This window comes from Thamnophis sirtalis, unplaced genomic scaffold (genome assembly GCF_051295495.1).
Source record: "Thamnophis sirtalis isolate CommonGarterSnake01/CBP01778 unplaced genomic scaffold, rThaSir2_p1.2 scaffold_9, whole genome shotgun sequence".
In the NCBI taxonomy this organism is placed as follows: domain Eukaryota; kingdom Metazoa; phylum Chordata; class Lepidosauria; order Squamata; family Natricidae; genus Thamnophis; species Thamnophis sirtalis.
In genome coordinates, this window is record NW_028261389.1 from 5,862,374 (window position 1) to 5,888,643 (window position 26,270).

General features: G+C 44.7%; 1 protein-coding gene across 1 annotated transcript in view; it reads right to left on the minus strand.

The window, feature by feature from the left end:
• Nucleotides 1–8,673: 8,673 nt before the first annotated feature.
• PRKCQ (protein kinase C theta) overlaps nucleotides 8,674–26,270 on the minus strand; it is a 51,308-nt gene continuing 33,711 nt past the window's right edge. The window contains exons 9-18 of the mRNA XM_087722707.1: nucleotides 25,753–25,862; nucleotides 24,684–24,792; nucleotides 22,869–23,023; nucleotides 21,271–21,444; nucleotides 20,114–20,205; nucleotides 18,633–18,695; nucleotides 17,487–17,625; nucleotides 16,009–16,197; nucleotides 14,514–14,642; nucleotides 8,674–10,531 (exon numbers count right to left, since the gene is read on the minus strand). Coding sequence (XP_087578833.1) covers nucleotides 10,376–10,531; nucleotides 14,514–14,642; nucleotides 16,009–16,197; nucleotides 17,487–17,625; nucleotides 18,633–18,695; nucleotides 20,114–20,205; nucleotides 21,271–21,444; nucleotides 22,869–23,023; nucleotides 24,684–24,792; nucleotides 25,753–25,862 — 1,316 coding nt within the window. The 3' untranslated portion in view covers nucleotides 8,674–10,375. The remainder of the gene's footprint in view (nucleotides 10,532–14,513; nucleotides 14,643–16,008; nucleotides 16,198–17,486; nucleotides 17,626–18,632; nucleotides 18,696–20,113; nucleotides 20,206–21,270; nucleotides 21,445–22,868; nucleotides 23,024–24,683; nucleotides 24,793–25,752; nucleotides 25,863–26,270) is intronic.

Below are 26,270 nucleotides of genomic sequence, written 5' to 3' on the forward strand. Positions count from 1 at the left end.
AGGGTACGTTTTAAAGTGACAAGTTATTTGAAGTCCAATGAATAGACAACTCTGCCACCTAGTGGCAGAATCTTAGAACTACAGTTTGGGAATCAGGGAGGTGACAGAATGGGGCAATTGTGCGTTTTTTGTGAGTCTCAGGTGACCACAACAGCCTGTTTGTGAAAGGAGAATCTCCATCACTCAACATGACCAAACTGATTTTATGATAAAAAAAATTTGTGGCGGTCATTAAGCATATCACCATGATGGTTAAGCGAATCATTTAAGCCACCAGAGTCATTGAACAAACCCATTGTTTTTCCTAAATACCAGAACTCAAAGCCAGTTTACAGCGAAAAGTTCGAAAACTATGGTTATATAAATGTAATTGCAGACTTAGCACCCAAATTACTATCACTTGATGGTGTGTGGTGGGGACACAGGCAGCCCTCAAATTCTGGCACTGAATCGTAAGTACTCTTGAGTCAGTGGTGGGTTTCAAATTTTTTTAGGACCTCTTCTGTAGGTGTGGCCTGCTTGGTGGGAGTGGCTTGCCGACCATGTGACCAGGTGGGAGTGGCTTGCCAGCCATGTGACCGGGTGGGACTGGCTTGCCAGCCATGTGACTGGGTGGGCATGGCCAACTTGTAAAACGTGGTGAAACTCACTTAACAACGCTCTTGCTTAGCAACCAGAATGTGGGCTCAGAAACTCTGGCATTTGAAGCACGCAAGTCTTAAAGCTGTCAAGTTACAAGACCCTTGCACCCCTAACCCTTTAGAAAAAAAAGCCCCCAGGGGTGTTCAAAGTTGACAACTTTAAGACTTGTGGACTTCAACTCCCAGAATTCCTCCTCCAGTCATGTTGGCTCAGGAACTCTGGCACTGAAGTGTGCAACTCTTAAAGCTGTCAAGTTACAAGACCCTCGCACCCCTAACCCTTTAGAAAAAAAAGCCCCCAGGGGTGTTCAAAGTTGACAACTTTAAGACTTGTGGACTTCAACTCCCAGAATTCCTCCTCCAGTCATGTTGGCTCAGGAACTCTGGCATTGAAGTGTGCAAGTCTTAAAACTGTCAAGTTACAGGACCCTTGCACCCCTAACCCTTTAGAAAAAAAAAAACCAGGGGTGTTCAAACTTGACAGCTTTAAGACTTGTGGACTTCAACTCCCAGAATTCCTCCTCTCGCTCTTCATCTTGATGATGTGCGGACGGGCAGTGGGAGGGAGCTGGAACCGGTTCTAAACGGCACTGTAGATTTAAGGAACCTCTTCTATAGAAGAGGTTAGAACTGGCAGGAACCCACTCCGGTCTTGAGTGATCTGTTGTAACTTTGGATGATCGCTGATGGACAAGTCATACGTAGAGGTCTCTCTCTACAGCTGATCCTTGATTATGACCGCAAAATTTCCAAAAATTTCCATTGCTAAGTGAGACAGCTTTGCTCCATTCTATGACCATTCTTGTCAGTGAACCCCTGCGGTCGCTAAGTTAGTAACCTGGTCGTTAAGCGAATCCAGCTCCCCCTTGACTTTGCTTGTCAGAGGGTCGCAAAAGGGGATCGCGTGCAACCGACGTAAGCATGAGTCAGTTTGACAGGCGTCTGAATTTTGATCTTGCGATTACAGAGATGCTGCAGCAGTCGTAAGTGTGAAAAATGATCATAAGCCACACTTTTCAGTTGTAGTTTAGAATGGTCACTAAACAAATGATTGTAAGCCAAGGACCATCTATATAGTTGAACAGCTAGCATGGTATAATAGATAATAATTGTGGCAATGGATGGCTGTGAAGGTTGGACCATAAGAAAGGCTGAGCACCAAAGAATGGAGGCCTTTGAACTCTGGTGCTGGAGAAAAAGACTCCTGCATTGAGTCCCTTGGACTGCAAGGCCATCCAACCAGTCAGTCCTAGAGGAGATCAACCCTGGCTGCTCTTTAGAAGGCCAGATCCTGAAGAGGAAACGCAAAGACTTTGGCCACCTGATGAGAAGGAAGAAGGACTACCTGGAGAAGAGCCTCATGCTGGGAAAGATTGGGGGCAAAAGAAGAAGGGGACGACAGAGAATGAGGTGGCTGGATGGAGTCACCGAAGCAGTCGGCGTGAGCTTGAATGGACTCCAGAGGATGGTAGAGGACAGGAAGGCCTGGAGGAACGTTGTCCATGGAGTCGCGATGGGTCGGACACGACTTCTCAACTAACAACAAGTATAGTTGAACAGCTGGATGAATAGAAGCTACAAATAATGCATCTTCCTCCTCATCTGTTTGCCCTCTCAAGCTAGAGAACTTCAGATGTTAAATTGTCTGGGTGTCTTACTAGAAGCCGCATCATCTTCTCCATACAAGCGGTGGGATTGGTCGTTATAACTTTGTACTACTATGGTTTTATTCGCTGCTGTCCACTAGGAGGCACTAGCAGACTGTTCTTCTCTCTGTTGGATCTATCAGAGGGCTAACTATGCCTAAAGTACCAGCTGGGTTAAGGAAACAGTACCTCTCCTTGCCAGCAAACAATACCCAGAGAAGCAGAGATAACACCAGGATTAATACTAGGCCAACAGCCAAGCAGTAAGCAATACCTCAGTCAAGGAACCACCAAGTGAAATAAGCAATCAAATACTAAATAACAGTCCAAACAAGAATACAGCATTCCCACCAACATTGACAGCTCAAACTGCTTGTATATAAACAGAGAACAAATCTCACACCCTACAAGCACTGATGATGTTACCTAGTTGGGTCATGAAACGTCTGCAAGAAAACAACCATGTTTAGAGAGCACTAAAGACCCCACAGTCCTTCTCCTTTTCCTCCTCCTCTTCCATGAATACCCCCCTCTCTTCAAGCACTGATGATGTTACCTAGTTGGGTCATGAAACATCTGCAAGAAAACCACCAAGCTCAGAGAGCACCAAGGACCCCAAAGTCATTGACCACCACCACCACCACCACCACCACCACCACCACCACCACCTCCTCCTCCTCCTCCTCCTCCTCCTCCTCCTCCTCCTCCTCCTCCTCTCCACAAGCCCCATTCCCTGCTGGCACTGATGATGTTACCTAGTTGGGTCATGAAACATCTGCAAGAAAACCACCAAACTCAGAGAGCACCAAGGACCCCAAAGTCATTGACCACCACCACCACCACCTCCTCCTCCTCCTCCTCCTCCTCCTCCTCTTCCTCCTCCTCCTCCTCCTCCTCTTCACAAACTCCACTCCCTTCTAGCACTGATGGTGTTACCTAGTTGGGTTATGAAACATCTGCAAGAAAACAACCAAGCCTCAAAGGCCTCACAGTTCTCCTCCTCCCCCTCCTCCTCCTCCTCCTCCTCTCCCTCCCCCTCCTCCTCATCGCTGAATACCCCACTGTCTGCAAGCACTGATGATGTTATCTAGTTGGTTTATGAAATGTCTGCAAGAAAACAACCAACTCAAAGGCCTCACAGTCCTCCTCCTCCTCCTCCTCCTCCTCCTCCTCCTCCTCCTCCTCCTTCTGAGGATTGGTCCAAAGTCTGGCTTTCATGCTTAAGAAGGACTCTCACAGTTTCCCTCTTAGCTTGGTGCCTTAACCACTTGACTAGGCCAACCTGGCTTTCTATTCTCCTCTTAGCAGGATAAGCCTCCATTTATGGAGGTTACCAAGCACCGGCTGCTGGCAGAGCTGACCACGTCCCTGAGAGCAGAGTTGTGGGGAAGCCACATGAGATTCATTTCAATCACACCTCTCCAACCACCGATGCCAGATGTAGGGCAAGCAGCTTCATTGAGTAGAAGTACGCTGCATTGCAACGGAATTTGTGGTTTCCTTGCGCCATGAGTCAGCCGGAAATCACAGGATGGGCGCTGTATCGTGCCTGCTACTCAACAGCCCACCTTATCAGAAGTAGCAAAGCCCTCGACGCAGAGAGGGAGGCACGAGGAGGAGAGGAAGGCGAGCTCCCCTCCTTGTTTGGCTTTTCTGGCCCGACCGGATTGGGAGAGGTGCCACCCGAAGAGGTGGAGGCTTTTGCAGGGAGGAGGAGGAGGCAGCCTCTGGATCTGTCCGACCCAGGAACCGGAGCGATCAGGGATCTGGCAAGGCGGGCTAGGGCGCGATCGCTTCGGGGATCGCACATTTCCGAGCCAGCGCAGGACGCCGGCAAGGTCGAAGAGGAAAGCCCGGGAGTGGGGTTGGATCTCTGGCTTCGGAGAGGCCCGCCAGCCAATAGGGATGCAAAAGGGGAGGGGAGGGGCCCCGAGCAACCAGCCAATGGGAGGGAGCAGCTCAGGCAGTCTCTAACTCTCAGTTAGCATAGTGAGAAGGTGGATTTCTCAAAATCTTTGGAGTGAAACTGAGATACTACGTTGTGCATTCTTTCAAAAAATCGAAGAAGACACAGCGGGACACGGGACAAATTGTGCAAAATCGTGACCGTCCCGCCAAAATCGGGACGTCTGGTCACCTTAAGCAAAGTTGATCTAGAACAGGGGTCTCCAACCTTGGCAACTTTTAAGACTTGCAGACTTCTGGGGGTTGAAGTCCACAAGTCTTAAAAGAATATAATTTAAAACTAGTTAAACTTATTGAAATTTAGTAATAATAGATATAATTAAACAAATAATTGATAATGATAGTAATGTGTACAATGTGTAGTGTTATGATAAGTAATAATTGGAGATGAATATTGAATGGTACCCATGAAAGGAAGATTAGAAATCCTTTTGGATTATATGTAAAAGTTAATAAAAAAGAATTTAAGTTAGATACAGTTAAGCTTTGCTTATTAGGGGTAAAATGTTATGATACAGGATATTGTCAAATAAAGGAGGGATAATGACGACAACATAATATGTATGTATGTATGTATGTATGTATGTATGTATGTATGTATGTATAATAGAAGGAAACTAGATGAAAATTGCTAATAGCGATTTGGAAAGGAGGATTAGAAAAGTCTATTATTAAATATTATGGATGTTTAGCTATAACAGGACATAAGGATTCAGTGTTATTGGAGGATTTTAGAAATATTAAATGAAATGCCAGTATGTGGTTATGTATTAAATCTCGGTATATTTTACGATGAAGGATGTTTAAATAATTATAGTCAAATAAAAATGAAGGTATAAGGGTAACATGTATAAATATTTGAGTTAAAATACTTGAGTTAATATGAATTATGCTTGACGACTGTGGAAGAGATGCATGAAAAAACCTTTTGTAACCAACTGATACACTTTCTACAGCATGTAAAGAAGGAAGATTTTATGTGTTGTGTTTGTTTTGGAGAGAAAAAAATAAATTTTTTAAAAAAGTTGCCAAGGTTGGAGACCCCTGCTATAGATACAGTATTCCTGCCTCAGCAAAGCACATAAGCGCATGGAGGTTCGAGTCATTTTACTGAACTACAAGCAGTCCTCCACTTACCACAATGGAGCCCCAAAGTCCGGTTGCTAAGCGAGACCGCTGTTAAGTGAATTTTGCCCCATTGCACATTTCACTGCCGTTTTTAAGTTAGCAAAACGTTGTTAAGTGAATTGGTTTCCCCATTGATTTTGCTCGCCAGCAGATCTGCTGTGGCTGGCCAGTGGAGCTGGCAGCAGATTCAGACAGTGAGGAGGTTGCACTGATGATGTTGCCTAGTGTGGTCATGAGACATATGTAAGAAAACAACCAAGCTCGGAAATCAAACTCCCCCGCTCCCTTCTAGGATTGATGATGTTACCTACTTTAGAAATGAGAATTGTCCACAGGAAAGCCAGCAAGTTCAGAGAGCATCCCCACTCCTCCTAGCCCTGAAGATGTTACCTAGTTTGGTAATTAAAGGTCTGCAAGGAATCATCCAAGCTGAGAGAGCACCACAATTCAATTGAGGTTGTAAATGAAGGACTACCTGTTGGACAATGAGGAGGTTGGGAGGAACATGGGCCAGTCCTGGAGTCTGGGGAAGGCTCTGAGGAGGGCTCTGTGTCGGAGGCAGAGTGGGGGCCAGGGCCGTATGCCAGTTATCAGCTGCCTTCAGAGTCAGACATCAGTGAGGCAGAAGAACAGCTGGAGCCTGTTCCCATTGTGCGCATGCGCAGAGTTGCCAGACAAAGGGAACAGCTAAAGAACAAGGGTCGACTTGGGAGTAAGGCCACAGGTGGACGATGAATGGCCCCTCCCAGAGGAAATAAAAGAGGAGCGAAAGGAGAGTGGAGTTTGCAGGAGGCAATTAGTTCGCTTAATTGGTTTGTAACTCTTCGAGACTCCTTGCCACGTTCTGCAGATCTCGGCCTGGCAGCTCTCCAAGCCAGATAAGGTCTGTGACCATAAATCCTCCCTCGAAAGACTTTGCTGGATGTGAATGATAGGAATTCACAGTAACTTAATAAAAGGGGTTTTTGTCGGGACCAGGAGTTTGCTTTGTGCTCTCGGGAAGCCTCGGTCAGAATAAGATCGCTAAAGCTAACCTCAGAACATTGCAGCCATCGCACATATGACGCAAGGGTCTGAATTATGACCATGCAACCATGGAGATGCCAGGAGTGGTGCAGTGGCCTAGGGATGGAGCTCTCGCCCCACAATCAGGAGGCTGTGAGTTCGATCCTAGGTAGAGGCAGATATTTCTCTCTCTGGGCACAATGAGAATATATCTGCTGAAAAAAACTCCGCATTGGCGACAGGAAAGGCATCCGGCCAGTAAACACTCCGCTCCATTCTGTTGACTAGACCCCACCCTGCAAGGGATTATGGGGTCATTAAAAGAAGATGAACTATGGAGATGCCACTAGGGTAGTGTGAAAAATGGACATCAGGCACTTTTTTCGGTGCCTTTCTAAACTTCAGTCGCGAAATGAACTGTTGCAAGCCGAGGACTACCTGTACAGAGGGATAGGCCAGTGTTCTATCAAGCTGATTTGCAACAATCCCCAAACCTTTCATTGGAGCATGGAAGAATAAAAAAATAAGAATGGACTGGAAGGAAAAATTGGTGTCGAGAGAGATGAAAGCACTAGGTGTCAAATTGTACAGAAAATCATTTGTCTGAAGTGGTGTAGCGTGTAAGGTTCCCTGCCTAAGCAGGGGGTTGGACTAGAAGACCTCCAAGGTCCCTTCCAACTCTGCTATTGCATTCTATTCCATTTTATTTTCCATTCTATTCCTATTCCTACTCCTATTCCTATTCCTATTCCTATTCCTATTCCTATTCCTATTCCTATTCCTATTCTATCCTATCCAAAGTAGGGTTCCCTGTCCAAGCAGGGGGTTGGACTAGAAGACCTCCAAGGTCCCTTCCAACTCTGCTATTCTATTCTATTCCATTTTCCATTCTATTCCTATTCCTATTCTATTCTATTCTATCTGAAGTAGGGTTCCCTGTCTAAGCAGGGGGTTGGACTAGAAGACCTCCAAGGTCCCTTCCAACTCTGCTATTTATTCCATTCCATTCCATTTTCCATTCTATTTCTATTCCTATTCTATTCTATTCTATTCTATCTGAAGTAGGGTTCCCTACCTAAGCAGGGGGTTGGACTAGAAGACCTCCAAGGTCCCTTCCAACTCTGCTATTCTATTCTACTCTACTCTTACTACTCTACCTCCTATCCTACTCTATTCCTATTCCTATTCCTATTCTAATTCACCATAGTGGTTATCAATTACCAAGACTTGACAAATGCTTTAATGGACAACTGTTTATTTATTACTCTATACAAACATCACAAATCATCATTTTTAATGGGGGGGAAAAAAAACCCAATCCATATTCACAACTCAAAAAGCACCACAATCCAGTTTTTCTAGCCACTGAAGGAAAACCAACGGATACAGGAGATAACGTGAAATTACAGTTATTTGAAGGAATCCCACTTGCAGATTCAAAGAAGTCCTGTTTTTTTTTTTAAAGCAAAGGGCAAGCCTGAAGCTTTGCAAAATCTGGGGAAGAGAAAGAACTTTGGGGAAACGAAAGGTGGGTGCTGAGATTTTTTGTTTCCCAGTGAGAAAAATCTGCACGGATGCTTTCAGAAGAATGGTGTGCAAAGTAGAAACTAGCGAGGGACACCTTTGACATATATTCTGTGAGATGTGAACTATGGTGGAGATAGCCATTGTAATAGCGCTTCGACTTATGTACCGCTTCACAGTGCTTTACAGCCCCCTCTAAGCAGTTTTACGGAGTCAGCCTCTTGCCCCCCCCCCCAACATTCTGGGTCCTCATTTTACCCACCTCGGAAGGATAGATGGCTGAGTCAACCTTGAGTCGGTCAGGATCGAACTGCTGGCAGTCGGCAGAATCAGACTGCAATACTGCATTCTAACCATTGCGCCACCACAGATAGATGCTAGATAGCAGTAGCGCTTAGACTTATGTAACGCTTCACCGTACTTTACAGCCCTCTCGAAGCGGTTTGCGAAGTCAGCCTATTTGCCCCCAACAATCCGGGTCCTCATTTTACAGAAGGATGGAAGGCGGAGTCAACCTTGAGTCGGTCAGGATCGAACTGCTGGCATTTGGCAGAATTAGCCAGCCAGACTGCATTCTAACCACTGCGCCCCCATGGTTCTAATAATTATGGTTTTTTTAAAAAAAATACAGTCTTTGGATTTTTAATACAACGAAATATGTAACGTTGGCCACCAGACATTTACAGCTGGTCCTCGACTTACGACCACAGCTGAGCCCCAAATTTCTGTTGCTGAACGAGACAGCTATTAAGTTCGTTTTCTCCCACCTTTCTTGCCACTGATGTTAAGTGAATGGCTGCAGTTGTTATGTAAGTCACACGGTTGTTAAGTGAATCAGGTTCCCCCCTTACTTTGCTTGTCAGAAGGTCGCAAAAGGGGATCACGTGAAACCCCCCCCCCCACGACACTGCAACCGTCATTAGTATGAATCAGTTGCCAAGTGCCTGAATTTTGAACGGTCACTTAAATGAACTGTTGTAAGTTTGAGGACAGCCTCCATGCTATTGACTATCTCCCGTGGGACCCTATTACATAAATGCCATCCTTCTGAATCATCTCGTGCAGAAGAAGAAATGACAGATTATAGGCAGTCCTCGAGTTACGACCCACATTTGAGCCCAAAATTTCCGTTGCTACGTAAGACGGTGTGTTAGGTGAGTTTTGCCCCATTTTACGACCTTTTTTTGCCACAGCCGTTAAGGGGAATCTTGCGGTTGTGAAGTGAATCAGGCTTCCCGTTGACTTTGTCGCCCAAAAAATTATCACATGACTCCTGGACACTGCAACCGTCATAAGTACACGCCATTGCCAAGCACCGGAATTTGGATCCTGGGGGAGCTGCAGGGGTGATAAGTGTGAACATCGGTCACGTCGTCGTAACTTCACTAAACAAATGGTTGTAAGTCGAGGAGCATCTGTAGCGTCCTTGGTCTGCAAACTCTTGGGAGAAATGTGAGACAAAGATTTCCCAGCCACTGAGGTTGGAATTTAGGGGACCAGAAACGTTATAACCGAGAAGGATAATAGGTTACAGCATGTCAAAATTCTACGGTAGTCATCTGGAAAAAGGTTTATGAAGTTGTAATTCCAGTCTTGGGAGTGTTGTGACCTGTCAGTCCCTCCAGCAGCCAATCAGATGAAGAAGAGGAGGCGTGGGAATCAGGGTCAGCATCAGGGCAGCCTTAGAGCTCCGAGGGGGAAGAGGGAATGGAGCTGGCAGAAAGAGAGAGAGAGAGGGAGAGAGAGAGAGAGAGAGAGAGACGGAGGTGGAGCCTGGGCTGTCAATCAGCCCTCCGATGGAGAGTCAACAACCCCCAGGTCTGGAGGTGGCTGATGAGGAAGAGGAAGAACAACTAGGTCCAATGCCTGACACGTGGATGTGCAGAAGGCAGAGGAGAGGAGAACAGTGGAAATCTATGGGCCGGTCCTTGGGACGGAAGATCCTTGAGTGTCTGACGTGCGGATGTGCAGAAGGCAGAGGAGAGGAGAGCAGTGGAAATCTATGGGCCGGTCCTTGGGAAGGAAGAGCCACCGCTGCTAGTAAAGCCCCACCCTAGCTCTGGGGATCAAAGGCAGGAGGCGGAGACGAATAGATGTGGCAGACAACTATTCATCTTCTGGACGGACTTGTTAGCCCGAGAGAGAAACTTTTTACCGGGGCCGCCGGCATTCCTAATAAAGAAATATTTTGAGTTCACTGCAAAGGGTTTGTTGTGTTTCGGCAGCTGGGCCAAAACAGGGAGTCACGTCAACTCTTCTTCTCAAAGCCGGTCCTTCCGTCCTCCTGGCTGCCCGGTGAACAAGAAGACAGGGTGTGCAAGGATCTCACCAATGTTTGCACGCTCACAACTCGCAAGTTCTAGAGGAGGGAATACGTAGTCGCAAAACCAGGAGTGGCTTTCACGTCCCCCCTGGGTGGATTGGCTTCCCCAGGTGCTTAAGGAGGCCTCTTTCATAGGTCGTTCTTCAGGATAGCAATTTCTCCATGATGGGGTTGGTGAAGGAAAAACTCCTGAACATGTTCTGGTCCATACTGTTGATGAGGGTCCGGTCTCCGACGGAGAGGCGAGGATTTTCGTTGAGAAATTCCTTGTCGAAGTTGCTGCAGTCGCCTGGCGATTTCTTTCAAGGAGAGAGAGAGAAAGAGAGAGAGAGAGAGAAAAGTGGAATTAGACCCAGACAAAGGAGAAAAGTCCTCTCCAGCAGCCAATAAAGAGGGCGATTAATCTGAAAATGAAGCCTCTGAGCTTTTTTTTTTTTTTAAAGACAGGCCTGGAAAAAGGGCAATAACTTGTGCCCTTGTCATATAATTTCTGAGGAGAAATGGAGAAAGTCCTCCACTGTGAGGACTTTAGAAAGAAGATGCAGCCACTCTAGGAATGCAAAGAATACAGTAGAGTAGAGTAGAGTAGAATAGAGTAGAGTAGAAATAGAATATAGAGAAGTCTAGAGAATAGAATATAGAGTAGAAATAGAATAGAATATAGAAAATAGAGAATAGAATAAAGAGTAGCGTAGAGTAGAAATAGAATAGAATATAGAGAAGAATAGAGAATAGAATATAGAGTAGAGTAGAAATAGAATAGAATATAGAGTAGAAATAGAATAGAATAGAATATAGAGAATAGAGAATAGAATAAAGAGTAGAGTAGAAATAGAATAGAATATAGAGAAGAATAGAGAATAGAATATAGAGTAGAATAGAAATAGAATAGAATATAGAGAAGAATAGAGAATAGAATATAGAGTAGAGTAGAAATAGAATAGAATATAGAGAAGAATATAGAATAGAATATAGAGTAGAAATAGAATAGAATATAGAGAATAGAGAATAGAATAAAGAGTAGAGTAGAAATAGAATAGAATATAGAGAAGAATAGAGAATAGAATATAGAGTAGAAATAGAATAGAATATAGAGAATAGAGAATAGAATAAAGAGTAGAGTAGAAATAGAATAGAATATAGAGAAGAATAGAGAATAGAATATAGAGTAGAATAGAAATAGAATAGAATATAGAGAAGAATAGAGAATAGAATATAGAGTAGAGTAGAAATAGAATAGAATATAGAGAAGAATATAGAATAGAATATAGAGTAGAAATAGAATAGAATAGAATATAGAGAATAGAGAATAGAATAAAGAGTAGAGTAGAAATAGAATAGAATATAGAGAATAGAATATAGAGGAGAGTAGAAATAGAATAGAATATAGAGAATAGAGAATAGAATAAAGAGTAGAGTAGAAATAGAATAGAATATAGAGAATAGAATATAGAGAGTAGAAATAGAATAGAATATAGAGAATAGAGAATAGAATATAGAGTAGAAATAGAATATAGAGAATAGAGAATAGAATATAGAGGAGAGTAGAAATAGAATAGAATATAGAAAAGAATAGAGAATAGAATATAGAGTAGAATAGAAATAGAATAGAATATACAGAAGAATAGAGAATATAGAGTAGAGGAGAGTAAAGTAGAAACAGAATAGAATAGAATAGAATAGAATAGAATAGAATAGAAGTGGGGGATGTGGTGGCTCAGTGCTAAGATGCTGTGCGTGTCGATCAGAAAGGTCGGCAGCTCAGCGGTTCAAATCCCTAGCACCACTGAACTGAGTGAGCTCCTGTTACTTGTCTCAGCTTCTGCCAACCAGTGTGGGAAAGATTCTGTGATACCCAGAATGGTTAATACAGATGACAGAACTGGCAACAATAGCCAGGTTTTAATGGACCTCGGGGGAGAAACAAATAATTATAGATCAAGTAATTGATCTACTGTATAATTGGATGATTGTTAGCATTTAAAAAGAGGGGAAATATTTTTTAAATTTATTTCCTCCTTTCTTTGGGGGGAAATTGACATTTTATTATAGTTTTAAGCTAAGAATAGAAAGTAAGCCTTTTTTAATATCCTTGGAAAAAGAAGCTGGAAGTCATTAATGGTAGAGATTTACCTTTTTCTTTCTTTTAGTTTATAGTTCTTCACACTTTATCGTTTCTCTTGACTGTCAATTTGTGTTGGGTTTTTTATGTGCATGTTTTGTAAAATGTAATAAAATTATTTGAAACTCCCCCCCCCCGCAAAAAAAAGAGAGAATTTCCTGAAAGTAAGTGGCATGTGGCAGGGGTCACATATATGATAGGGCTGCATTTAAAAAAAAAACAAATTTAAAGTTTTTAAGAAAATATTTAATTTTTATTTCACTTTATTTTTAAAAAAAATAAATAGGTAAAAGAATTGTTTCCCTGTTTCGGAGAGACGGTGACGAGTCAGGAGAGTCAAAATTAAGCATTTCCCAAATTTCTGGCATGCCAAGACCAACATGTTCACCATCACTGCGTTGGCACAATCAAGTGGCATGCACGTATAAGCCACTCTCACACTTCCACACACTGGCTGCAGTTGCAGATACTTACCCTGGTTATTAAATTCTCGTGTTGTGGGTTTGCATTAAAAAAACACATAGGTGAGCTGGGTTTGCAGTTAGAGGAAAATTTACCAAGGTTAAGGTTAAAAAAACTTAGCACATTGTGTGAAGCAGTGGTGGGATTCAGCCGGTTCGCACCTATTCGGGAGAACTGGTTGGTAACTTTCTAAGGAGTTCGGAGAACCGATTGTTGGAAGAAATCTCCTTTTGTTTTTTTCCCACTTTACAGGGCTAATCCTGTAAGGAAGGCAGGAAGGAAACATTCTGGTGTTGTTTCTAGCCTCATCTTTATAGCCCTGCTTACAGAAACTGCCTCTCCGGTTAACCCTTATTACCATTGTAACAGCTAAGGCGAAGCGCCCATCGACCTGAGTGACATTGACTTGGCCACGCCCACATGATCACATGACCACCGAGCCCCGCCTACCCAGATGGTCATTAGGGCAGAGAACTGGTTGGTAAAATTATTTGAATCCCACCACTGGTGTGAAGGAACCTGCCTGGGCCTAATTTAATGTGGTTAAGCCAACTGTATGACTTGTATGAATTTGCGACCCAAAACTTTACTCCTCCCCCACCCCACCCCCGGGTACTAAACACCTTTCTAGGAATGTCCCAAAAGTGCTATTTCAAAAGGCAACTGGACTTTTGTCTGTTTTTACTTGAAAATGTTTCACTTCTCATCCAAGAAGCTTCTTCGGTTCAGAACTGGAGAAGCTCCTTGGATGGAAGCAAAATGTCTTCAAGGAAAAACAAAGGATGTCCAGTTGCCTTTTGGGGGGGAAAAAGCACCATTGACTAGGATGACTGAGGATCTCCAAAGACATCTGATTGGGAGGTTCCACCACAAAACCGCGGACGACAAAATCGCGCTCGACGAAAGCGCGTACGTGACGTCATCACAGCGCGACGAAAACATCGCGCTGTGATCGATAAATGTAAAAATAAAGCGAAAACCTTACCCTAACCCCCCCAAACAACCCTAAACCTAACCCTTAACCTAACCCTAAATCTAACCCTAAACATAACCCTTAACCTAACGCTAAACCTAACGCTAACCCTTAACCTAACGCTAAACGTAACCCTAACGCTCTAACCCTAACCCTAACCCTTAACCTAACCCTAACCCTAAACCTAACCCTTACCTTTATGTGAATCGGCTTGCTTTAATTTTATTTTTATTTCAATGTTTCATTTTTTTCGTCGCGCTGTGATGACGTCAAATGCGTGCTTTCGTCGAGCGCGCTTTTGTGGACCGCGGTTTTGACGGGTCACGGATTGGGAATGGTACTTTTTAAAGCATTGGATGTATTTATATTGTACTAGCCGATAAACCGGCATTGCCTGAGTATTTATTTATAGGGGGGAAATGTCCATACCAAAGGTAATTTCTAATGTTGGATTTCCCCCCTTACCAGAGGGAGCCGCCTTGTGGAGTACTGTGAAAAAAACGTTACCATGGCAACTCCACTGTGCTGTACAGTAGAAGCCATTTAATGGCAGTACAGTAGAAACCATTTAACGGCAGTACAGTAGAAACCATTATAAGGCACAACAGGCTGTATCTTAACAGAACACCCTGCCCCCGAGGGGTGTTAGGGCTGTCTTACTCCCACAGTATTTGTTTCCAGAGAGTAAGTCATCTGTGTACCAAATTTGGTTGAAATTGCTCACCACGATAGGCCTGAAAGGCGGGTCGATTTCTTTTCTTTCCAAAGCTTCCCAAGTGATTTCTTGAAAGAAGGCGTGCTGTCGAATATTCCCTCTCGCTCCCAACCGCCTCTCTGGCTCTCGAACAAAAAGCTAGAAATCGAAAGATTGCAGAGTTCAGAACACGGATAAAGTTGACATGAAGTCAGAGGTGGTATTCAGCCAGTTCTGACCGGTTCTGGAAAACCGGTAGCGGAAATTTTGAGTAGTTCAGAGAACCGGAAAATACCACCTCTGGCTGGCCCCACCCCCATCTATTCCTTGCCTCCTGAGTCCCAGCTGATCGGCTGGGTCTTCTTCTGTTGCCCGGCACAGGAGAACGGAGCTGGAAAGCAGGTTAGTGGGGTGGGAAGCAGAGGTTGGTTTCTACCAGTTCGGACCGGTTCGGCTGAGTAGGTAGTAACTCAGTCGGCCACGCTCCCGAACTGGTTCTATCGGCGGTGCCATAGGCACTGCCATCTTGTTTTTTGCTTCTGCAATGTGCAGAAGCAATTTTTGGGAACGAGCTCCCCATGGAGATTCGGACCCTCACCACCCTCCAGGTCTTCCGCAAAGCCCTTAAAACCTGGCTGTTCCGACAGGCCTGGGGCTAATGAGTTTTTTATCCCCCCTCGAATGGTATGCTTGTTGAGTGTTTTAAATTGTGGTATTGTTTTGTTCGTGTTCTTTTTTCTTATTTGTACCCCCCCCCCCCCGACTTGGTTGTGAGCCGCCCTGAATCCCCTCCGGGGAATAGGGCGGCATAGAAATATAATAAACTCAACTCAACTCAACTTTTTTACTACTGCACGAAGTGCATCCAGAACCAGCAGTAACAGAAGCTGGAACCCACCCCTGGTGGGGAGGGAATGCGGATTTTACAATATCCTTGCCCTGGAGTGGGGTGGAACTGGAGATTTTACAGTATCCTTCCGTTGTCACAGCCACCAAGCCACGCCACACCCACCAAGCCATGCCACGCCCAGCAAGCCACACCCACAGAGCCCGTAGTAAAAGTTTTGAATCCAACCACTGCATTAACATTTGCTCCCTCCTTGCAAATGGTTTTAAAGACCAAGAAAACAGTCTCTTTAGATCTTAAGATGAAGAATTTATGTAGTCCTCAACTTCTGACCATAATGGAACCTGCCCGCCACGGTTGTAAGGGGTGATCGTTGTAAAAAACGGGCCAGTCAGTGGATCAATCTCATTTTATGACCTTTTTTTAAAAAAAAATTTGTGGTTGTTAAAACAGGGCACTGTTTTCCCCGAAAACTGAAACTACAGGTAGCTCTCGACTTACGACTTACAATTGAGCCCAAAATTCCCGTTGTAGAGCGAGACATTTGTTAAGTGAGTTTTGCTGTTCTTCTCTGCACTCTCAACATCTCTTTTTTTAATATTGTGGCGAGCAAAACTGGATGAGAAATTCAAACTGGAAACACCCCTGTTCTGGTATAATGGACTCTCCCAACCGTACCTTTACTAAGAGGTCCCTCGCAATTTTGTCAAGCCAGCGGGGGTAGAATGGGCTGTCCATGCGGATGGACTGGAAGAGCTGTTCTTCATCCTGGCCGTGGAAGGGAGACTGGCCAATCAGCATCTCGTACAGAAGCACCCCAAAGGACCACCAATCAACGGCCATGTTGTATTTCTGCCCAAGAAGAATCTGCCAGGGGAAGGGCAGGGGGAGTTGAAAAAAGAAAAGAAAAAGGAAGCTTAAAGAGGAATGGTTAGAAGGATGGACACTTTAATACAGGAAGCCCTCAACATACGGCCACAATTGGGCTCGATATTTCTGCTGCTGTGAATTTTGTCCCCTTTTACGACCTTTCTTGTCATCGTTCTTAAATGAATCCCTGCCGTTCTTAAGTTAGTAACGTGGCTGTTAAGTGGATTTTAAGGGAACTGCTGTGATTCACTTAACAACGGCAGCAAGAAAGGTCTTAAAATGGGGCAAAACTCACTTAGCCACTGTTGTGCTTTGGAACGGAAATTTTAACTGTGGTCGTAAGTCGAGGACCACCTCTATAGACTGCAATGCTGGATTTATCAGTGGTGATGATGGACGGACCACAAACCATGCCCGCTCTCCAATTTGTCCAAATCTTGCAGTTTTTCAGGTGTGAACACTTAAATTTTGCAGGGTCTCATGAAAAATGCTGAATTTAGCAAGACATTAATCAAAATCTCCTGAGCTTTCAGTAACATCACTGAAGACAAATGGCCCAAATTTTGTAGGATTCTTGAACTCTTTCTTTCTCCTCCTGATTCTTTCTGAATCTCACATTCTGAATTATGGCCAGAATAAATTTAACAGAATTGGAAGGGGCCTTTAGAGGTCTTCTAGTCCAACCCACTGCTTGAGCAGGAAAGCCTATACTATTCTGGACAACTTGTCTCTTCTTAAACACCTCCTGTGATGGAGCATCCACAACCTCTGGAATCAAGCAAGTTGTATAATTATTGTACATTGTGTACTAAGCGCACAGCCCTTAATCATTTTGCATTGTTCCCAAGAACGATGGGGGGCATGTTTTGGAACATAGAACATGTCAAGCCTGCAGCCATCTCTTCTTTTGCATCTTTGGCCTGCCAGATTATTCTACTATGCATTTTCTATTGTGGGGAAACGGGAGGGGGGATTGTAAGGAGTTAGATGCTATGTAGCCATAACAACATTCTTTCTAGAAAGCCAAGGTCATCCTTTGTCTGATTTGATTTCTGAAATGAAAGTGGTTGAAAGCGAAAAAACGGGAGTTTGGAGGGGGGAATTCGATGGTCTGGAGCTCTACCCCAAACACCATGCCCACCAAGCCATGGCCACAGAACCAATAGTAAAAAAAAATGAATTTCACCACTGCCGTAGCCCCTTCTCTTCACTAGACTAGACATATTCAATTCCAGGAACTGTTCTTTATATGTCCTTTTCTTTTGGATGAACAAAGGCCCACCTACCTCGGGGGCAATGTAATCGGGCGTCCCGCAGAAGGTGCTGGTTTTAGCGTCACCTAACATGTTCTCTTTGCACATTCCAAAATCAGCAATCTTGATGTGGCCTTCTTTGTCAAGGAGAACATTATCAAGCTTGAGATCTCTGAAAGAGGAAGAAGCGTTAGATCTATTCCTTCAAATGTCCCTTTTTGCGGGGTAATTTAAGACAGTCTTCTTCAATCTCCCAATCCAGAAGTCGGTAACATGCGGCTCTGGAGCCGCATGTGGCTCTTTCATCCCTCTTCTGCAGCTCCCTGTCGCCGATTGGCACCACAATTGATAGGCCTTTCAGTTAGGACAGGTAGAGGAAAAAGGAGACTCTATGGTTGGGGAACCAGACTTCCGGTTGGCAGAGGAAAAAGGACACCGCGCTAGGAAGAGACTCTATGGTGAGGAAACTGGATTTTTGGTTGGCTCCACAATTGAACGGGAGGCTTCTAGTTAGGACCTTTGTGGCTCTTTGAGTGTTTACAGTTGCCGACCCCTGCCCCAATCCATTGCATCTCCCAGTTCCTGCTCCAAAAATCTATTTATTTACTTAATTTATAGCCTACCTTTATTCATTTTTTTTGTACATAGAGTGATATCTCAGTACTCATCATTAATGCTTTCGGGAGGGGTGATGAGTACCAAAAATGATGAGTACCAAATACATTTTTCCCATAAGGAATAAGGTAGTGAGCAGCTGACACTGACAAGTTGTAGCTTGTGCATTGAGTATTAAACAAACAATAAGTACCTGGACAAAAAATTTTGTGTCAAAATCCATTGAGTACCAAATTCAATGAGTTCAAAGCAGTTGAGTACCAAGGTGGCATTGTAACTCAAGGCAGAGAATGTATAGAATACAGGTAACCCTTAACTTAAAACTATTCGTTTAATGACCATTCAAAGTTGCAGAGTCACTGAAAAAAGTGACTTAAGTTATGGCCATTTTTCCACCCTTACGATTGCTGCAGCATTCTCCCCACCCCACCCCATGGTTAGGTGATCCAAATTTGGCCAACAACGAGAATAAACCTGCGCAGAACCTTCAAAAGTTCTCTGCACTCTGATCTTTTATTTGGAAATGGCAAAAATTCAGGATTAAAAAATAATAATAACCCCCACCTGTATATGATGCCTCTGGAATGAAGGAACTGCAGCCCACAAATGATTTCAGCAGCATAGAACCTATAAAATGGGGAGACATTTCTCCTTTCACAACAAGAACCAAAGAAGAATTTTGCTGGAGTGGCTCAGATGATATGAATGATGATATTTCATTACAATGATTCATAATAAGGTTTGTTATCGTTTCTATTTGTCTACTCAATCGATGAAAGCACAATAGACAGCCCAAACAAAGAAACTCAAAAAACATTCCAACCAAAACTGATAGGACAAGATAATATAATATAAATTGAAAGTAAAGCCTCTTCTACTCTTCCCCTTCTCTTCTTAAACCATAATCCCTCCTAACACTGATAATGTTACCTAGTTGGGTCATGAAACGTCTGCAAGAAAACCACCAAGCTGGGAGATCACCAAGGACCCCACAGTTCTCCTTCCCCTTTGCTTCCTCCTTCTCTTCCTTTCCCTTCCTCTCCTCTTTCTCTTCCTTAAACCATATTCCCTACTAGCCCTGATGATGTTACCTAGTTGGGTAATGAAACATCTGCAAGAAAAGCACCAAGCTCAGAGAACACCAAGGACTCCACAGTTCTTAAGAGCCGAGGTGGGGCAGTGGTTAGGGTGCAGTACTGCAGGCCACTTCAGCTGACTGTTATCTGCAGTTCAGCGGTTCTAATCTCACCGGCTCAGGGTTGACTCAGCCTTCCATCCTTCGAGGTGGGTAAAATGAGGACCCAGATTGTTGTTGGGGGCAATATGCTGACTCTGTAAACCGCTTAGAGAGGGCTGAAAGCCCTATGAAGCGGTATATAAGTCTAACTGCTATTGCTATTGCTATTCTTCTCCTTCTTCTCACTTTCTTTCTCCTCCTCCATTTCTTCTCCTTCTTCCCTTCTCTTCTTAAACCATAATCCCTCCTAGCACTGATAATGTTGCCTAGTTGGGTCATGAAACGTCTGCAAGAAAACCACCAAGCTCAGAGAGCACCAAGACCCTCACAGTTCTTCTCCTTCGCCTTTGCTTCCTCCTTCTCTTCCTTTCCCTTCCTCTCCTTTTTCTCTTCCTTAAACCATATTCCCTACTAGCCCTGATGATGTTACCTAGTTGGGAAATGAAACGTCTGCAAGAAAACAGCCAATCTCAGAGAGCACCAAGGACCCCACAGTTCAACCAGAGGTGGGTTCCTACCAGTTCGGACCGATTCAACCGAGTAGGTAGTAACTCGGCCAGACACCGCCCTGAACCGGTTCTATCCTCGGGGTCGACACCTTGATTTTCTGTTCTGCACATGCGTAGAACAATCTTCATTGAAAAAAATTATCCATTTTTCCTGTTCTAATGTTGTGCATATGCGCAGATCTCTTTAGGCGCAAATGCGCAGAACTGGTAGTAATGCCGACAAGAACCCACCCCTGAGTTCAATCCTGAGCTACAAATACTATTGATAGAAGAGTTTGGCAAAACCAGGCATGCCTCACCTTGCTCGGTCCATTTCAAATTTGTGGCAGCTCTGAATATGGAACATCAGATCTCCCCCGTTGAGGTACTCCATTAGAAAGAAGAGGTTCTCCTAGCAAGGGTCAAAAGAATGACCATTAGTACTTGGGCAACAGCTCTAGGGCAGGGGTGTCAAAATCAAGGCCCCCTGGGCCAGATCTGGCCCGTGAGGGGTGCTTAAATCCGGCCCATTGAGCTGGCCTGGAAATATTAAAGGACCGGCCCGCAGTGCCTCTGGCTGCTAAAATGGGCCCCGTGCGTCCCTGCGCCTCACTTTCACTCTCCATGGCCTCCTGCAGCATTCTGCCTGCCGAAAATGGCCCGAAAAAGGGTCCGAAAACCACAAAATAATGGGCCCCAAAACGAGCCATGTGCATCCCATGCCTCGTTTTCACTTTCATGGCCTCCTGCAGCACTGCTGGCCAAAAATGTCCCCCAAAATGCCTGAAAACAGGCCGAAAATGGGTTAAAAATGGACTCCAAAATGGCCAAGAAGATGAGCCAAAAATGGGGCAGCATGCCCAAAAACGGGCCAAAACATACCTGAAAATGGGCCAAGAACGGGACCCAAAACAGCTTGAAAACAGACCCCAAACCTGCCCCTAAACGGCCTAGAAAACAGTGCCACACATCCCATAACGGGCCAAAACCTACCCAAAAATGAGCCGAAAACTGGTCAAAAACGGGGCCAAAAATGGTGCCACATGCAGCCCGTTTTCAGCTGGCAGAGTGCTGCAGGAGGCAGCCGTCCCCCCTCCCACCCACAGCCCTCAGAAGAGAATTACAATGCTGATCCAATCCTCGAAGAAGTCCAGTTCGACACCCCTGCTCCAGAGGCAGTAGTTGTATGATTTGGACAGAGGTGGGTTCCTACCGGTTCGGCTCAGTTCGGATGAGTAAATAGTAACTCAGTTGGACACGTGCCCAGGTCGGTTCTATCCTCAGTGCCGCCACCTTAATTTTTGGTTCTGCGCATGCGCAGAGCAATCTTCATTGCAAACATGAAATTTTCTGGCGTGCACTCGAGCGAAGCAAGCGCACGCAGAAAAAAATTGTGCACTGAACCAGCAGTAATGCCGGCAGCAACCAATCCCTGGAGTTGGACAAAGCAGTTGCTTGATTCATGTATATTTCTAACCTTAGTTTGGAAAGTGCAGAAGACGTGGGTGAGAAATGGGTGCTCCCAAGCCAGCGAGAGGACACGCTTCTCCACCATGGTACATTCGACGTCATCGTCCATCAAAACCACCTCCTTCTTCAGGGCTTTCATGGCGAAAAACTGGTTTGTGGTTTTGAGTTCGACGAGGAAAACCTGGAGCAAAAAATTACACCAAGCAGCAGGTTAGACAAGCAGAATCATAAACATCAGAAGATAATTCACACACACACGGCCCTGATTTGCAATCAGTTGTGGCTCTGTACGTACCCCTATATTAGGTCTACAGGTAGTCCTTGACATACGACCGTTCATTTAGTGACCTGTTGTGGCCCAGCAGGAGCCGTTGGAGCTGCCACCAGACTCCGACAGCGAGGGGCCTACGAGTCGGCTCTGGAGGATGTGGAGGACCCTGGACAGGGTTCCGATTCCGAGCAGGGCGCAGAGAGGCTGGTTGGCCACCAGGAGGCATCTGAGCCTTGGACCAGTGGGGAGGAGACAAGGGAGAGTGAGCCGGACGGCAGTAGTGAGTTGTTCCTGGATGCACGGCATCGAAGAGCTAATAGGCGTCAGGAACAGTTGCATGGGTACAGGAAGTAATTGCACTCAGCTGGTGGTCATTAGGCTCCTCTCCAGACTATAAAAAGGCTACTTGTGCACATGCCCCTCTTTGCAGAAGTCAACACAGGATCGAATGTCGGAGAACATTGTTAGAAGCTTGGCAGGCTGGATTGCTGCCAATCCTTAACTGTGTTTATTGCTGCCTAAGCTTGTCTGTGCTGGGTTGCTGCCAAGGACCTGTCTGTCTGTTAATTAAATGCCATAACTTATCTCTGACTCGGAGTGTGCTTGGGTGTGGAACGAGGAGGATCAGAACAGTGACCATTCGAAATTACCACAGCAGTGAAAAAAGTGACTTATGAGCGTTTTCTACAAGACCGTTGTAGCATCCCTGGTGGTCACGTAATCAAAATTCAGATGTAACTGACAGCGGACTCATAGTTATGGCATTTGCAGTGTCAAGGGGTCACGTGACCACCTTTTGCGACTGTCTTGTCAAGCAAAGCCAGTGGGGAAGCCTGATTCACTTAACAATCGTCACACTGTCTTTACAATTGCAGTGATTCGCTTAATAACGGTGGCCAGGAAGGTTGTAAAATGGAGCAAAACTCAATTGACCACTCTCTCTTAGCAATAGTGTTTGTAAGTCCACTGCGGGCTCCCTTGTGTTTGTAAGTCATGGACTATCCGTATTTAGCAGCTGAGCCAAATTATTTCTGGGCCAGGAACATGACATTTTTGTATACCTCACCTCAACTTTGAGGTTATGAGAGAACCGGCTTCCCGTTGGCAGGAAATTTGGCTTCGCCTTTCTTCCTGGTTCCTATTTCAGAGGGTCTTTTCAGTGCAACAGAGGAATGGTGGCTTAGCAGCTCTCCAGCTACCCCTTCATTACTAGCATTTCAAGAGTGAAGGAAATGAGGATCGGGGAGTGGAAAGGACAGGAGTATGAAGATGACTGCACACGCCCTGCTTCATTTAAAAATCAACTCCTCTTCTCTTCCTCGCCATCACCTTACCTTGCCAAAACTTCCTTTCCCCAGTGTTCTGTGCAAGTAAAAATCGTCGATGGTTAACTTGGGCAATTCTGCTTGAATATCTTTCCTTGGTTCCAGTGGAGAATCGGAAACTGGGGTATCATCTGTGGGTGATTCCCAGGAAATTCCTTGCGGTTCTATAAAAGATTCCAGGCCATTTGTGTTGAAATATTCTCATTAAAAAAAAAAAAATCACCACCTTCATTCTACCCCTTAAGTCAGAATCATACAACATGACACTACAGAAGGAGTCTCTAAGCTTGATAACTTGAAGAGTTGTGGACTTCAATTCCCAGAATTCCTCAGTCTATCATGCTGGTTTCCTGGGTATATATGTGTGTGTGTGTGTGTGATTTAATTAAAGTCAACACCAGTTTTTTTATTAGGAATTATGTCGGTGAAATACAAAAAAGAAATCCAGTGTCTAATACTACATATAATTACGGCGGCAAGGATTGCCTTTGCCCAGAAATGGAAAAACAAATTAATTCCAAGCGAAGATGAAATAATAAGAAAGGTTATGGACTGTGCCGAAATGGACAAACTAACTAAAGAAATCCAGGGAAAAGAAGAATCAGAATTCTACCAGATATGGGATAAATGGTATAGGTGGATGGAAGAAAGAAACAAGAATCAATGAAGGAATATAAACAAAACTCAAAAAATAATAGTTATGAGTAAAATAAGAGGGTTAAGGATGGTGAAATCCAAATGAAATACAATAGAAAGGGAAATAATATAAGGTGAGCGGTATCGATTGATGATTGCTATTATAAAAAACAGGAAGTTCCTGTTCGTACTGCATTGTATAAATGTGCTGTACGTCTAATTTGTGTGTGTGTGTATTTTACATGTTTGTTAATAAAAATCTTTTTAAAAAATAAAAAATAAAGTCAACACCAGTTATACCGGTAGTCTTTGACTTACAATTGTTAATTTAGCAGCCGTTCGAAGTTACAACACTGAAAAAAAGCGTCTTATGACCATTTTTCACACTTACGACTGTTGCAGCATCCCTGTGGCCATGTCAATCAAAATTCAGACGCTTGGCAACAAACTCATATTTATGACAAGTCGCAGTGTCCCGGGGGTGATCCCCTTCTGACCAGCAAAGTAAACAGGAAAGTCCGATTCACTTAACAACGGTGTTACCGTACTAACAGGAATTGCAGTGATCCGCTTAACAAAGTTCGTCAAACGGGGCAAAACTCACTGACACACTTCTCGCTTAGCCACAGAAATGCTGGGCTCAATTGTGGTGGTATGTTGAGGACTACCTGTGTAGCCCAGAGGTAAGGAAAAATTCTACTAAATGTTGTGGCCCGCCACAATCCAGCAAAGCTGGTTGCAGATTCAGGGCGGTTCAACAATTATGAGCTGCCTTCGGAGTCAGAGGAGAAGGGAACAGCTAAGAAACAAGGACTGACTCAGGAGTAAAGGCACAGGTGGACGGTGAATGGCCCCTCCCATAGGGAATAAAAGAGGAGCAAAAGGGGAGGGGAGTTTGCAGGAGACAATTAGTTCAATTCATTAGGGGGAAGATCTGTTCCTGACTTCTTGCCAAGAATTTGCTGCTACAGCGTGGTGTTTAGAAGATATCGGCTTGGTAGCTCTCCAAGCCTGACAAAGGTCTGTAGTTCTGAAATCTCATGAAAGTCTGTTTGCAGGGATTTTGCCGGAGAGGAATTCCCTTTCACCTAAATAAAAGGTTTTATCGGGACGAGGAGTCGGTTTCATGGTCTTGGGAAGCCTAGGTCAGCACACTAACTAGCAAAACATATTAATAAAATGAAATACCCTTTCTGCCTGTTGGGGGCGCAGAAGGGCTGAGCGGTTCCTCTTTCATACAGGAGATTTCAACCGGTCCTTCTCGTAAAATCCGCTCCGAATCACGCAGGCTTCGGGCCTGAGTCAACACAGAACATACAAAGGGTGGGGGGAAAAAACCATAGAATACATCCATGCCACATGTTGGGTGCCCTCACACACAGAGATGGGGCAGGCACAAATCGGAAGAACCTACCGATCAGCAAGCCAAGGGTAGAAGAGAACATTTCGACCTTCTGATGCAACTCTTGAACCCGTGCCCAAGAGATGTGAGATCCAAAAACAAGACGCCAATTTGCAAATTTGCATCCAATTTACGGAAGGAGAAATTTATGTTTTGAAGCCCAATGGCAATAGCCGTGGCACTTAATTTATATACCGCTTCACCATGCTTTAGTTTAAAGCCCTTTCTAAGCAGTATTTAAGTCTAAGTACTATAGCTGTTGCGATTGGACTTCAACTCCCAGAATTCCCTAGCCAAATGATTTTATTTATTTATTTTTTGGCCTCGGCTAGGGGAATCTGTTGCCCAAAGGAGGGGTCAGCAAACTTAAACACTCAAAGAGCCATTTGGACCCGTTTCCCACAGAAAAGAAAACACTGGGAGCCACAAAGGTCCTAACCGGAAGCCCCCTGTTCAATTCTGGAGTTGAGCGGAAGTTCGGTTCCCCCACCATAGAGTCTCCTCCTAGTGTGGCATACTTTTTCCTCTACCTGTCATAACCGAAAGCCCTATCAATTGTGGAGACAACTGGAAAACCCTCCCCTTGCCATAGAGTCTTCTCCTGGCACACTGTGCTTCTCTCCACCCCCATCCCCACTGGAAGCTCCTCTCAAAATTGTGGCGCCGAACTGTGACGGAGCCGCAGCAGAGGGAGGAAAGAGCCACATGTGGCTCCAGAGCCGGAGTTTTCTGGCCCAGAGGATCATGTCAACTATTGACAACTCAGTGACAGCGAATGAAGATACTCTCAGTTTGTTTCCCTCCTGTCCATCTTTCTTTACGAAAACGACCCTAAGGGACGCCCCGCTTACTCACTTGTTGCCTGCTCTCAATCAGCGCCAAGGCTTCCGCCATGAGCTTCTGGTTCACCCCACATAGATTCGCCACTTTGGTCTGGCACTTGTGGTGGACGTTCATCGTGCAGGCTGCAAGGCAGAGACCAAGTCACCGGTCAGACCTGGGGTGAAACGCTACCGGTTCGTAGTAAAAATGTGACTGGTTCGCCCGAACCGGTAGTAAAAAAAATTGCTTCCGGTTCAGGAGAGTTTTTCCGATGATCAGTTGTGACGCACGATTTATATTAGCTAGAAAGCAGGATTTCCTGCTTTTATAGCTAATCTAAATCGCGTGGCACAGCGGATTCCCTCCCCTTGCTGTTCGCTTACCTTTGCAGGCGCACTTGGTCGCAGGATCCACCCACTCACCCGGCGTCATTTTGATGCTCTACGCACGCACGCGCTCACATTGATACCGAACCGGTAGCAAATGTAAGTGGATTTCCTTGGATATGATTACTCTACACTATCATGCTCCTATTTATAAAACTCAGTGCC